The sequence below is a fragment of the Falco biarmicus genome, chromosome 3, assembly GCF_023638135.1.
Source record: "Falco biarmicus isolate bFalBia1 chromosome 3, bFalBia1.pri, whole genome shotgun sequence".
NCBI lineage: Eukaryota > Metazoa > Chordata > Aves > Falconiformes > Falconidae > Falco > Falco biarmicus.
The window spans coordinates 42,892,183-42,905,609 of NC_079290.1; the positions used below are offsets into that span (position 1 = coordinate 42,892,183).

Genomic DNA, 13,427 nt, shown 5'->3' on the forward strand with positions numbered 1-13,427 from the left:
ATCCAAGCATCTTACTCTGAGTCAAAGGCAGATTGCATTGATGCACACAAATCAGTGAAAAACTACTCATTCTTAATTGTATTAGCTGACTGTAAGCAATAAGACTGCACAGCTAATATTTTTCTCAAATTTTGTACAGTTGCATGGCCCAAGTGAGATACAGTGGTAACCACTAAACTCTTAAATTCTGTGGTGTCATCTGAAGCACAGATAGAGTGAAGTTGGGTTTTTTTGGGGGGTGGGGGGTGTTAGGTTTTTTCCCCCCTGAGTATGTCCAGGATTTAAGTTCAGATATGATTTAATCTCCAAAATAGATCTACTGTCTCTAAAGTATTGAACCAAACTTGTATCATAATGGAGTGGTTGAGTAGTCTTAACTTCCAGGGTTGTTAACATTTTTGGCAAGTTGTATTTTTATCTGTTCTAGTAGTAACAGACTAGCCTTCTCAGAGTTATCATGTAATGTGGGAATGATACTGAATAGATTTCCCTTCTTCCCCTCTGCCTTCACCAGCTAAGGGGAGTTTTTCCCTGTTTTCAGAGGAAACAAGTCTTTATGCCTTCAAACCAGCAGGGACCACTGAACACCCACTTATTTTGCAAATGGGTCAATTTGCCTGATCTAAAGGAGACAGATGAAGTACAAAAGCTGTTAGGAGTAATGACTATATTAGTGTTGTGTTAACTTCATAGAAGTTACTGTTCCTTAATGTTAATTTTCTTGATATTTTATTTCATTCATAAACATTGTGGGGGTGAAAACTATTAGTATGATCACTTCCAGCATTCTAATACAATCATTCCGTTTAGTCCCCCTCATGGAGAAGCAAAGCCTGGTTCAAGCACTCTTCCACCTGTGAAGTCAAAGACAAGCTTCATTGAAGCGGACAAATACTTCCTACCATTTGAATTGGCATGCCAGTCGAAGTGCCCCAGGATTGTCAGTACGTCTCTGGATTGTTTACAGGTCTGTATGAAGATGAGCTTTAACTGTCAACTATAAAATTCTCTTGATCGGTTGGAGGGCAAGTACTGTTGTATGTAAGTAACGATGTAATTGTTTTTCTGTTATTTTACTTTACTGCACACACAACCAAATCAAATATGTTTCTCTGAAAAGGTGAATGTATCTTATTTATTATGTAGTGCATATGTGTGTTTATTTGTGTATACATGTATTACCACAGTTACATGTTTGCATCAGTTTCATGATATTAATATGTACAACTACCTATTTCTTTGTGTTTAAGTGTTGAACAGCAGGTGTAGCAATATCAAATTCTTTTAATGCTCTTTAACACATGCTGTTACACTATGATGCCTTGCTACTCTTGTGTATTAAGTAGATGGGCCATGGAGATTTACAAATACTCTCGTGCCTGAAGTGTTTGGAAGAGGATTTTGTTGATCTTGTAATAAATTCCATTTCAAAGTATTGAAGGACCTAGAAGGAGAAAGGGATAATAGAACACTTAAAAATGGAAGACTAGCTAGTAGCTTAAATAGAAAGCATTTGCAGCTGGTTTATCTGGTATTAAAAACATTTGTGTGCTGACTACATTATGAAGACTTGTGTAATGTGAGTTAGTTTTTAGAATCCTGTTTGGTTTAAAACATTGTTAACTGATGAAGAAAGGTTTAAAGTTGAGCTTGCTGACAAACTGTATTGCAGTTGCTGAGTGAAAATTTAGTAAATCTGGAGGACGTTTTTTAAAAAAATCTTTGTTTTATGAGACTTGGGGTAAAATGTACTGTTCTCTAATTGTTCTGTGCAAGTTAGAGCTATCAAGTTAATTTGTTTATTATAATGAAAAGTTGACTTATTTTTTAAGCTCTTATTTATATGAGTTTTTTTTCTTTTCTCCAGAAACTTATAGCATATGGGCACTTGACGGGGAATGCTCCAGACAGTACAGCTCCAGGCAAAAAACTAATTGATAGAATTATTGAGACAATATGTGGCTGTTTTCAAGGCCCTCAAACAGACGAAGGGGTTCAGCTACAAATAATAAAGGTAATACAATTAATACTTTAAGTATTTATAGTGGTGACAGCAGGAAGACATTTATGGCCTCAGAGTTCAAAAGCAGAAGTGTTTCGTTTGTAAATGTAATGATAACATTAAAATATTTTCTTGATAATGTTTGTTTGAGATGGAAACACCCTCTCTTACACTCCCTTCCCTACTCTCTCCCATTGTGTTTTGGGTGAATTCATGGTTGTGACCTGAAGACTTGTGTGCAGACCACTGCGTGAAATTTTATTCACAGCAGATCTGTGGAGCTCTCTAATTGTGAGGAATTACTATTGAATAATCCTGCATTCCCTGTGGAGAAGATGGTAATTAAGCAGCAGATTTTGAAATCCATTTTGGAATTGTTTTATGAAATGCAATTAGACCTTGCAGTCAAGCGTTACTGTGGTAGCTTTGTGCTGCTGTCATAGACTTCTGCTTGAAGGAGGTCTAGGGTTTCTTTCCATGGCTTGTATAAACGCTGCATGTGGAGTTTGCACAAGTTAAGTGTTTTTGGGAAACCTCAGCTGTTTCCTGATTGCACACATTAATTTATGGGTGTTCATTATGGGAAGTTGTTATGCCACGTAATAGAAGTTAGCCATCTAATGGAAATACCGTACCCTACTCCTGTAACAGTAGTCTTTGAATGGTTGTGATGATGAGCAGTAGTGAAGAATACAATCAAAGTTAGTTAGGAGTGGAACGTTTGTTACCTTGTATTCTTTTGTATGTGTATACTGAGGTGTTGACTTTCCTTGCAGATTACATTTACTTGTTCTGCTGCAAACAATGTAGTTTGTTCTCCTACCCCTTTTCATAGCTCAAATATTCCTCTTTCTTGACCCTCCAATTCTCCAGCAGATAGTTGTTACAAATGTTGGTTTATGCTGCTGTTGTCTAGATCTGTTGTGTTGTTTTACCCAAGCATTAGACATTTTTCATCTTGCAAATGGATGTTTTTGTTGATTAAAACTTACAGTGGCTTAAACCATTCTGTCTTCCTCTCACTGTAATACTTTCTCTCCAAATGCTTTCCTCCCACCTGAAGGGGGTTATCTGTGAGCTGGTATTTCTTCTGTCCAAGAAGATGGTTGAGAAAGTAAATTCTTCAACAATTGTAACATGCTTTAAGTTAATTTAGTGCCTTAATGTTTTGACTGTTTAGATTTAGCTAATTGCCATGTTAGAATGCCTGGGAAAGTGGAGAGTGCTGTTTTGGCTCTGACTCCATATTCGTCCACTACATTGGATGCTATAAAAAGCATCAGAATTAGAAATAACTTTAGCAAAGACCAGAACTTCTGATTTCCTTTGGGGAAATAATGAAACTGTGAAGTCAGTTGTATTCTCTTAGGCCTCATAACTCTTCACATCTGGGCTGAGTGTGGACCCCACTACTCCAGTATGAATTGAAGGATGGATCATGTGTCTTCTCAGACTCTTCTGTGGTCCTGGTTAGTATGCACTCTGAAGAGTTGTAATTCCATCAGGGAGGTAGAAGGCATGGGACCTGGGTCTCCACCTTTCCATCTGGCACTCCCAGGCTATTATTCACAACATGAGCAGTGCTCCTGCAGGGCAGCTGCATCACCAGCATCACAGTAAAAACTGAGAACCTTGATCACTTAACCTTGCAGGGAGGAAGGTGTCTATCTTGGTTCTGCATGGAATGTATGGCCTTTACATAGTGTGCTGCCCTCAGTCTAAGATCTGGAAGCTGCTGTTGGGTGAGAGTTCACACACAGTGCTGTCTGTTAGTTACTAGATGGCTTTTCAGTGGTGGAGTCATCTTAAGCGGGTTCTCAACTGGAGCCGCTTAGGCGATCTGAAAATACCCTTCTGCTGACAACCAAGGAAATAATCTTGCTGAGACTGAGGGATGTAATTTTGTCTCTATTTTAGGTGTGTAAGCTTAGAGGTGTGTCTGGTGGTAGTTCTGACAGTTGGCGTCCAGTTTAACTTCTCTGCCTCTATTTCTGCTTGCGTGTTCTCATCTCTGTAATCCCCTCATTCTTCATCTGTAGACTGTGATGAACCAGACTGGGAAATAGGGCTTTTCCTTCCTTCCTGTTGTAGTTTGGTTTGATTTGGTGTCATTTTGATGGGACGCCATGCAAATTCTTGTTCACTAGTTGTGGTGAGGATTGCTGGGGCGGAAAAAAAAGCAAGTAATTAGGCTACTGCTGCCATTGATAATTGTTTATTCTGTTCCAAACAGCCTCTTTTGATAGAACCTTTTTACCTTCAGGCTTGCTCTGCTAGGGCTGCTGTGGCATTTGTGGTGTGTGTGTGCAAACTTCCTGTTGACACCTGCAGAAGTTTTAGTTGAAGTTCACCCTTTTGTTTCCGAAGAACTACAGTTATGACAAAAATTAGATTATTTTTTTTTAAACTATAAAGAAAGAATAGGGATGAGGAAGAAGGATGGGATATGAGATCAACTGTTTATCCTCACCTGTGTTTACTTTCCTTGGTCTGCTCTATAGTAAGTAGTTGTTACTATCTAGATACTTTTGCAGCTTAACTGGCTCATGTTTGGCAAAGAAAAATTTTTGTGTGTAATTGATAGCTATAGTCTGAAAAGTTGAATGTTATTTTAGCGACCGCTTTCTGACTCTTCCATGTGCAGTAGACTGTTCATAAGGTCAACTCGTGTATGTGACTTTTTACAACTAGTCACACTGTTAGTATGACTGGTGTCCATGGAGGAAGGAAATTTGTATCAAACATTGCTTGCACAAGTTGCCTTTTGACACTAACTAAAAATAGAGGACAGCTCATTGCTGAATTACAGAATGGGAAGACTGTAAAAGCTAAGTAATTCTGAGGAATAAGGAGAATGATGATAAGTTTGAAAGAATTTTAACAGAACTTGTATAAAAACAGATTCCAAGTTGAGAGGACCCTTAGAAAAAACTTCTTCAGTTCCATATCCTGTTGTTTCAGTAGATTAACTTAATCATCTACAATATCATGTGGTAGTGTGGTTATCTTTTTTTCCATAAAAAGACCATAGAAAGCTTAATTCCTCCCACTGAGATGGAAAGGAGCTGTGTATTATGGAACAATTTGAGAATCAAAATAATGCAGGAGGTTTTATTTCTGAATCTTTGTATTTTTGAGGCTTAAGTTAATGGCTAGGACTGGTTACCATTAACCTGAAAATTCTGTCCTGACAGTTTGCGATACTGTTTTTCAGAGAAGGATTACATTTTCCGAGTTGGACATGAAATAACTCTGTTTTGCAAAATATGTATCAGTTTAACTCCATGTTAGATTCTAGTTCATTTTGAACACTGAACTTTCAAGGGATAAAACTGAATAAAACTTCATGTTCTTACAGAATTTATATTCTTTATATTGTCTTCCATAGAGAAGCTGGACCATAGTTCTGTTCTTTCTGCAATCTCCAAAGTCATAATCCTTCGGTATGTTTCAGGGCTGGTAACTGACCCCATGCTTGTGTGCTTGTGAATATGGATTAATTTTTTCATAAAATTAATGTTAAGTAGAAAAAACACAGTTTTAATCAAATGCTAAGTGTTAATGACCTATTATTACTGAAAGCTGGTGTAGGATCTAAGATATGATACTGTTGATTTAATTCACTGTCTTGACTGTGAAAGCATGCTGGAAGCAAACACTGTTATTTTTCTATTCTTCAGACCCTTACAGTGTATTTCCATAGGGCTTCAAAGCTGGTAAGTTAGGTAAATGTAGGTCTTTTGAAGCCATGGTAAATGTATAACATAAATGACTGAATAATTTGGGAATGGTAAAAAGCAGGAGATAATCTTATCACTTGCTCACAAAGAAAATGGTGCTTGGAGAACTGTATTACTGCATTCTATATGATTTTGGTGTCACTCATTGAAAAATGATTTATCTGTGAAGGTTATTTGATGTATTTGCTGCTTTGTGGTTTAAGGACTTAAGTTTCCTGTGTTTTTTGCAAAAGTCAGTCCGTGGTAACACGTTATTTTGTGATAAGTTAATGTTCAGACTTTAAATTTACTTTCAAAAAAATTTATTATTAAAAATAAGCCTATAGCCTTTCTCAAAGAAAACAGATTTGTGGAGTCCCAGTAGCTAATACACTAGAGAGAGGGGTTAGGGCCACTGTGTTTTATGTGCTGTCTCAAATACTTGAGAGTTCCAGACAATTGAATTATGTTACCCAAAGTAAGCCCATGCTCATCAGATGGTGGCTGCACTGTGTCATAAATTTTCCAGAGATACGATCATCAGGGTTGGCTGAGAGGAAGAAAAGAACGACTCTTGAGTTGAAAACTAGGCTTCCTGTCAATTCTGTACTTAGGTGCATCTGTCTCTTGTGCATTCATAAATTGTTCTGCTGGTTGTAGTTACTTTCTTTCACTGTATCCGTTCTGTTCCTGCAGAATATCCAGAGTGAGAGGAATGAAAAGTTTACACGTACAGAGAGATGCTGGATATTTTTAGTAGAGAATTCAATTTTAATTTAGTTGTTTTGCCTCACAAATTGTGATACTTCCTGTACTGTTCCGATATGCTTATTTTACATAATAGGAAATTCAGTAAATAGGCAAACACGTTTCAGGCTAAAAGAAAAAATACTATGGATGTCATACAAAGATACGATAATCTATAACTTAAGAAATGATCCTGTTCCCAAACCCACCTGATGGTATAAAAAATGAATGAGCTTTATTTATAGTAACTAAGTAGAGGCACAGAATAATAGGGTCTTTCTCCAATACAGAACAATAGTTGTGAAGGACTAGGAGAGCCTAAGGAAACAATCTCACAGTCAGGATGATTGCCAGTAGTTTCCAGAGAAGGAAAGTTTGATGGCTGTTGGTATTTTTGCAGGCTTTGTGACAAAGAAAGCTTTTGTGGAAGGACCTGAAGTATAATGAGGTAGTGCTAATGATGTTTTTACAAAGGTTTCCTTCTGTGCCTAAAGAACAGCAAAGGGGAGGACTACAGTAAAGTAGACTTTTTATTTTTATTTATTTTTTAACATCATCTCTCCTTGGCTCACACTGACATGTTGGATGAAAATGGATGAGATAAGTGTGACCAGGAGGAATGGGAACTCAGCTGCAAAAAGCCTTGAGCAGCAAATCTTTACTATGGTAGAAAAGAGCAACCTAATGCTGTGACTCCACAGTCAGCAGAGCTTGCTGTTTTGACCTCTGCAGAGGCATTTTTTCTATCCAGGCTTTGCTCCCAGACATTGTCCTACACCACCCCTTGTCCTGGCATGCATTTAATACTCTGAATCAACTAAAATTACTTTTGAAACAAACAGATAACAAAAAAAGCAAAACGCCAAACAAGCAAAAAAGAAATCAAACTCCAAAAAAGCACCTGTGGGACTGTGGGAATTTTTTGTTCTGTTTTTAATTGTATTAATGTGTTGCTGTTAAAATAGCGCAAGTGGCTTCATGCCCCAGATCTGTTGCAAAGTAAGCAGTAAGGGTGTATGGCTGGGAGGAAGGCAGAGCTTTTGTTGTTCCACCTCTCAAGGACACGCATCACTATGTAGCAGTTTGAGATTTTGTGTAATGCCGATTAACTGGGGACTGTTGCTGAGGTGATTCTCTTCTCATCTGTCTCTTCTCGCTCCCTCCTTGCATTGGACCTAGTAGTTGTTTGGCCACAGAGTCAGGTTGGGAAGTAATCTGATGAAAACTGATCAAGTGAGAAAGGAAAGGATTAGTTTTCCAACATCTAATTTGACAAGGATTTCAGGGGAGCAGGACTGCCGCTCCTGATTGTAACCTGTGGTTTCTCAGGGTTAGTTGTCACACCAGTTGTGCTAATGATGCACTCTTTTATGATACAGAATGAGGTGATGTTTAGGGCATGTTGTCAAATTGAGCCCTAAATGGAAGCTGCCAAGAGGGAAGGATGTTGTCAGAAACTAATTGTAAAATACTTCCTGTCTCGTGTTCATTCTCATATTTCTGCTAGGTTGTGATAGTAGAGGAAGAGAAATAGCTTTGAGACATGAAGCATGACTAATAGCCTGAGGATGGCTCTAGATTGGAAGGAGTATGAAAGATATTAAAAAGATCAAAGTTAAAATTCCTATCAGTTTACAAACATGTATAGTAGTCATTAGGGTTTGTTGTCTAGTGCCTGAGCAGGAAAAAAACCCAAAAAGTGACTGTCAGGACCTCTGTAGCCACGTTGAACTCTTTAGTAGTTAAATACCTGCAAGGAGGTGCCCTGCTGGGAAGACTGATTTCTCAGTCTGCATAGAAGACTTAGTTATTCAGTGGATTGGATTAATATGTTAAGGAGGTATGTCTCTGTGTGTGTGTGTAAACATTTCTTCACCTCCACAAACTGTGGTGGTATGAAAAGAACCAAGCTCTACTAGTCGTAACTGAAGGATGCTAAAGAAACTTAGGAAATTCAGGCTGTTAAGCCAATTAAGACGAAAGAGCATATAATCCCTCCGTAGCCTTATCACCTTTTTCTACTAGCAGGCATTGTCTCCTATTGTTAAAAGTAGACGGAAAAAACATGTAAGACTTCACTGAACTGAGATTGAAATTAAAATTGGAGTTTCAAATATCAAATTATTAATCATCCAAATATAACAAGGAGACAGACTGACATAGAGGAATAACTTTATGAATGACATAGCTAGAACAAAAGAGATGGAGACAAAGAATATGATCCCTCTGCCCTGCTGCAACTTTTTGTTAGTATCCTAACTGCTAGGCAGCAGGAGACCTTATCTTCCAAGTGAGAAACCGTAGGTAGTTCTTAAACTGACATATTTTACTCTGTGTGTGTGTGTGTGTGTGTGTTATCTTTTGGAATTCAATGAAAGAAATTTTAACTAAATCTCAATACTTACTAGTCCCAAACAGTAGTGCTTTGGAAAAAATAACTAACTGTTTGTGTCTGGGCTCCACTTCTTTGGCGGGTTTTTAAAGAATTATGATTTATTTTTTTTTTAAGCTAGAATAGACAAAGTTCTTCAAGGTTTAATTCTGAATTTAATTACAGAATTATTAGTGAAAGATTAAGGGAGCTTTCTGTTTTGGCCTTCCAGGATTTTGTAATGCACAAAACTTGAAAAAGTAGAATACTAAAATATGTACAGGTGTGCAGCCTTTCCAGCCAGGTAAGAGAGTGCAGAATCTAATTGCTGGGAGTTACCTACCTTCAGGGTGATCATGTTTGCTCCTGAAACATGTAGGAAAGAGTTGGAGAAGTCAGCAGAGCTGTGATTGATATGAGTAGCTTTGGGGCTAAGTTTTGGAGTGTGAGGGTACTGTGGTGTAGGGAATGTAGATATGTTACCTGATCAGAAGAGATGTGCAACTCTAATGGGGTTCAGCGTGTTTTAACTCAGTATCTGGAAGTCACCTTACCCCGCCCCCACCCCCAGGAATTCATAGCAGTAAGGTAGACATGGAACAGTACAACACTTAATGAAAGAAAAGTGAATTGCACACAGAATTGCACGTGTAGGCCAGTGTAGGTGGTCTGTATTAAGGGGAGAGGGAAAGGGACAGGCGGTGAATGTATAAATGTAATAGATTTACGTGTATATAACTCTCTATATATACACACAGTTAGGAATGTATGAATAAATAAAAAGGTATAAATAAGTTTTGGTGGCAGACTTATGATGCACAGAACATAGAATGGAATCGTAAAATGGTTTGGTTTGGAAGGGACCCTTAAATAGGTCATCTAGTCTAACCCCCTGCAATGAGCAGGGACATCTTCAACTAGATCAGGTTGCTCAGAGCCCTGTCCAACATGACCCTGAATGTTTTCAGGGATGGGGCATGATCCATAGAAACATGTTTGTTCTGTTGTGGACCAAGCTCTTCCCCTTTCCTTCCACCCAAAAACACGCACCTGCAACAATGCCTTCACACCCTGTCCTCAATTGTATCTGCCTCTATTTCTGCTCTTTAATCCAGCCTGTCTCTACTCCATGTAAAGTTAATGTTTCCTTATTTCTATTACCTGATCTTTTAGAGGCTTATTTGCATAATTTTCTGTAAAAAAAAAAAAAAAAAGAGAAGCGTATACCAGCTCATGTGGAAAGAAAGAAGTGAATTTCTACAGGGTGGGCAGCATGATATTCTAGCATCTACCCAAAGAGGGTGTTCAGAAAGGATAGTTGTCCCACTTACAAGTGCCAAATCTCATACTCAGTCTTTGTCTTCACATTTACATTTATTTGTAAAAAAGTTTTGTACCATTTGGATTGCTTTCCAGATTTTAACAGGTTGTTCATATTTTGAATCTAGAAAATTCTGGGATGACTTTTTATTAACTACCTGTCTGATAACTCCATTGGTTAATTCTTGCTGTTATATGCTATGAAACATGTATTTCCAACATACATTGATTAAAACCACTCTCATTTTAACGTAACTGTTAAGTATGATATTCTGATATGGCTACAAGACTACATGGGAAAAATTAATTAAACTGCAGTTCAAGTTATGTACTTGATTATATTTTAAAGTTAAACCAATTTTGCTTTTTATTCATTTGCTAACTGTTAGACAATAAAAGTTTTGACTGGAAAATATATATAACGTGTGTGTTTTATTTAGGCTTTGCTCACTGCAGTAACATCTCAACACATAGAAATCCACGAAGGAACAGTGCTACAGGCTGTCAGAACATGTTACAATATCTATCTAGCAAGCAAAAATCTTATAAATCAAACCACAGCCAAAGCCACCCTAACGCAAATGCTGAATGTCATTTTTGCACGTATGGAAAATCAAGCAGTAAGTATCTCAGTATCTTTATATATAAACTAGCTCTTAAAAGCACACCAGCTTGAGATATTTGTTTTGTCATTATTAGAATTTTTGGCTTTCTAACTTAGGTATTTTTTGGGGGAAAAAAAAATCTGTTACATTGTTCTTTTTGTGTTTTGCACTCTGAAATAGGTGTGAAATGTGTTTTTGGGCGGTGGGAGCAGTGTATAGGATTTAAACTTCTTATAGTGGTCCTCTGTATTTAATGGACGTGTTCAACTTCAGTTTCTATTGGCAGGCTGTCAGGAGATGCCACACTACCTGCATAAGAGTGCACATGGAGTACCTGAGTGTTAGTGGCATGCTCCAATGTTGTGATGATAAACACTGAAGAAGTAATCCATGATTAAAACAAAAAAAATTTTTAAAAAAACACCAAAAATGCTAAACAAAATGAACTTTTCAGTCATGTAGCCATTTACATTTTTTAATGTTTTAATGTGTAGCAGTCACTAACAGATACTTATATGTCACTGAAATGGCTATTGTGAGTTCTCAGTGGGGACCTCAGCCTATGACCTGTGCCTTCTACTGCTGATGATAAAGATCAATAAGGCAAAGTAATTGTCCTAATTCCTATTTTTTTAAAAAAAAACAACAAACCAAAACCAACCAAAACACAAACAAACAAGCAGATGTCCAAATTTTAAACTGTTTTAATTCCTAGAATCTTCTAGAAGTAATTCTGCTGTATTATTATAAATTGTAAGTTTTCCCTAAGAATATGTAGTACTTTCTTACTTTCCTCTTAGAAGCAGCTGCATGTTGGCACATATGACCATCACAGTTGAAGTCTTATGAGGCATTTTATTTATGAGAAATATGGCAAAAGCTATGCAGTACCCGAGTGCTTTGAGAAATCTGTGTAGTTACTGTCTTTTTAAGCAACTTAATATAAAGAGGTTTGCTATTATTATTCTGCAATGGAAGTCTTCATTTTTGCCAGACTGTAAGTTCAGTCTTCATGCAAGTTGGTAAGTATTTCTGCTTGTTTTGCACACTCGGGCCAAGTTATTTTGATATGATAGCTAACAAATGCTAGAAGAAAGTATTTGAGTTGTAATTTGAAAGGTAGTATCTACTCAGGGATCTATAGCACCCCAAAAGTTGCAGCATTGAAAGCTTTAAGTGGAAGAGCAGAGGGCTGAGGTCATAGTAGCCAAAATGACAATATAAAAAGTTACAAAACTTTTGGTAACAACTAGGCTCTGCATGGACAGAAAGCCAGTCCATAGAGCATTGCCTCAAAGACATGCTGCCTTGGTTTGACTTTAATGACTGTTGTCTGAACCCATTAGACAAGTTACAGAAATTCTTCCCTTTCCGGGGATCCCAGATCAAGGAACGACAAAGCTAAAATAGTCTTTGGCTTACAGTTTGAAGTATTATGATTTCTTCCTGAGGATCTGTCTTCTGTAGTGTTTTGGAAGTGAAGCTCTTCTCAGTTTTAACTCCTGGTTTTGTTTCTTTTTCCCTGGATGTTTAGTTGCTTTCCTTTTTCTTTTTTTAGTCTTTACCTTAATCCCACGTGCTTGTAGGATAGCAGAGGACTAGTGTATTTCTCTTTGTGAGAGCTTTCTAATAAGAAAAAAAAAAATCTACCTTGATTCTTCTCCATGCAGTCTTTGTACATTTTTGCATCTATAGGCTGAACTTCATTATAGGGCAGGCAGACAACTCTTAGTCCTACACTATGTAGTTTTAGTCATCCCTCTTCCACAATGAAGGTATGGGTAAGTGCAATATGCATAGCTGGGAAGCAGCCCTCTTGCAAAGGTTTATCCCATGATAGTAAAATTATTTATGATAATAGAAAGGATACATTTTCTTGAACAGTTACAGTTTTTTGTTCACACCATGCCTTCAGAGACAGTAGAGATTTCATGCTTGTAAAATAACATATACAGTATGTATATAGCTCATTGTTTTGTTTTGATAGTGAAATACTTGTATGATTGCAATGTTTTTGTAGCTTCAGGAAGCCAAACAGATGGAAAAGGAAAGACACAGACAGCAACACCATCTACAACAGTCTCCAGTAAGCCATCATGAGCCTGAGTCACCTCAGTTGAGACACATTCCAACACAGACTGATCAGCTGTCCAAAGAACATGAGAGAGAGCTTGACCACAGCACAAATGATATGGATAAGAACCTTCAAGAAGATATCGAGGCAGAAAATGGATCTGATATTTCTAGTGCTGAAAATGAACAGACAGAAGCTGACCAAGCCACAGCAGCAGAAAGTAATCAGTGTGTATTTCTGTTACATAGAGGGAGGGAAGAGGTCTGTAAAAAGAAAGGCTTGAGGATTGTCTTGTTTTCCCTCTCCCAAACCTGGAGTCAGACATATATTTTCAAATAGTTGACTAATGCAAAATTAGACAAAAAATGCCTGTTGTCCTTGTTACCACTGTTAAACTTTATCACAAGTATCGTTTAGTTCTACACTGTCTTGTAGTCACTGTAATAAAGATTACATAATATTGTGAATGTTTTTGAGAATAACATCTCAAAACCTGTAAGCTTTCAGTGTTTAATGTACATAAAATACAAAATTGATGTCTTTTGTTGGCATAGGCCTGTGGATTAATTGCCATTTACAGGTTAAACAC

The 13,427-nt window shown here is 37.4% G+C and overlaps 1 protein-coding gene across 2 annotated transcripts in view; it reads left to right on the plus strand.

Moving 5' to 3' along the window:
* Nucleotides 1-13,427, plus strand: part of ARFGEF1 (ADP ribosylation factor guanine nucleotide exchange factor 1) — a 95,153-nt gene that overhangs the window by 33,543 nt on the left and 48,183 nt on the right. For both annotated transcript variants that reach the window (XM_056331267.1, XM_056331268.1), the window contains exons 3-6: nt 811-967; nt 1,868-2,014; nt 10,600-10,779; nt 12,785-13,058. In XM_056331267.1, the coding sequence (XP_056187242.1) occupies nt 811-967; nt 1,868-2,014; nt 10,600-10,779; nt 12,785-13,058 (758 nt within the window). The remainder of the gene's footprint in view (nt 1-810; nt 968-1,867; nt 2,015-10,599; nt 10,780-12,784; nt 13,059-13,427) is intronic.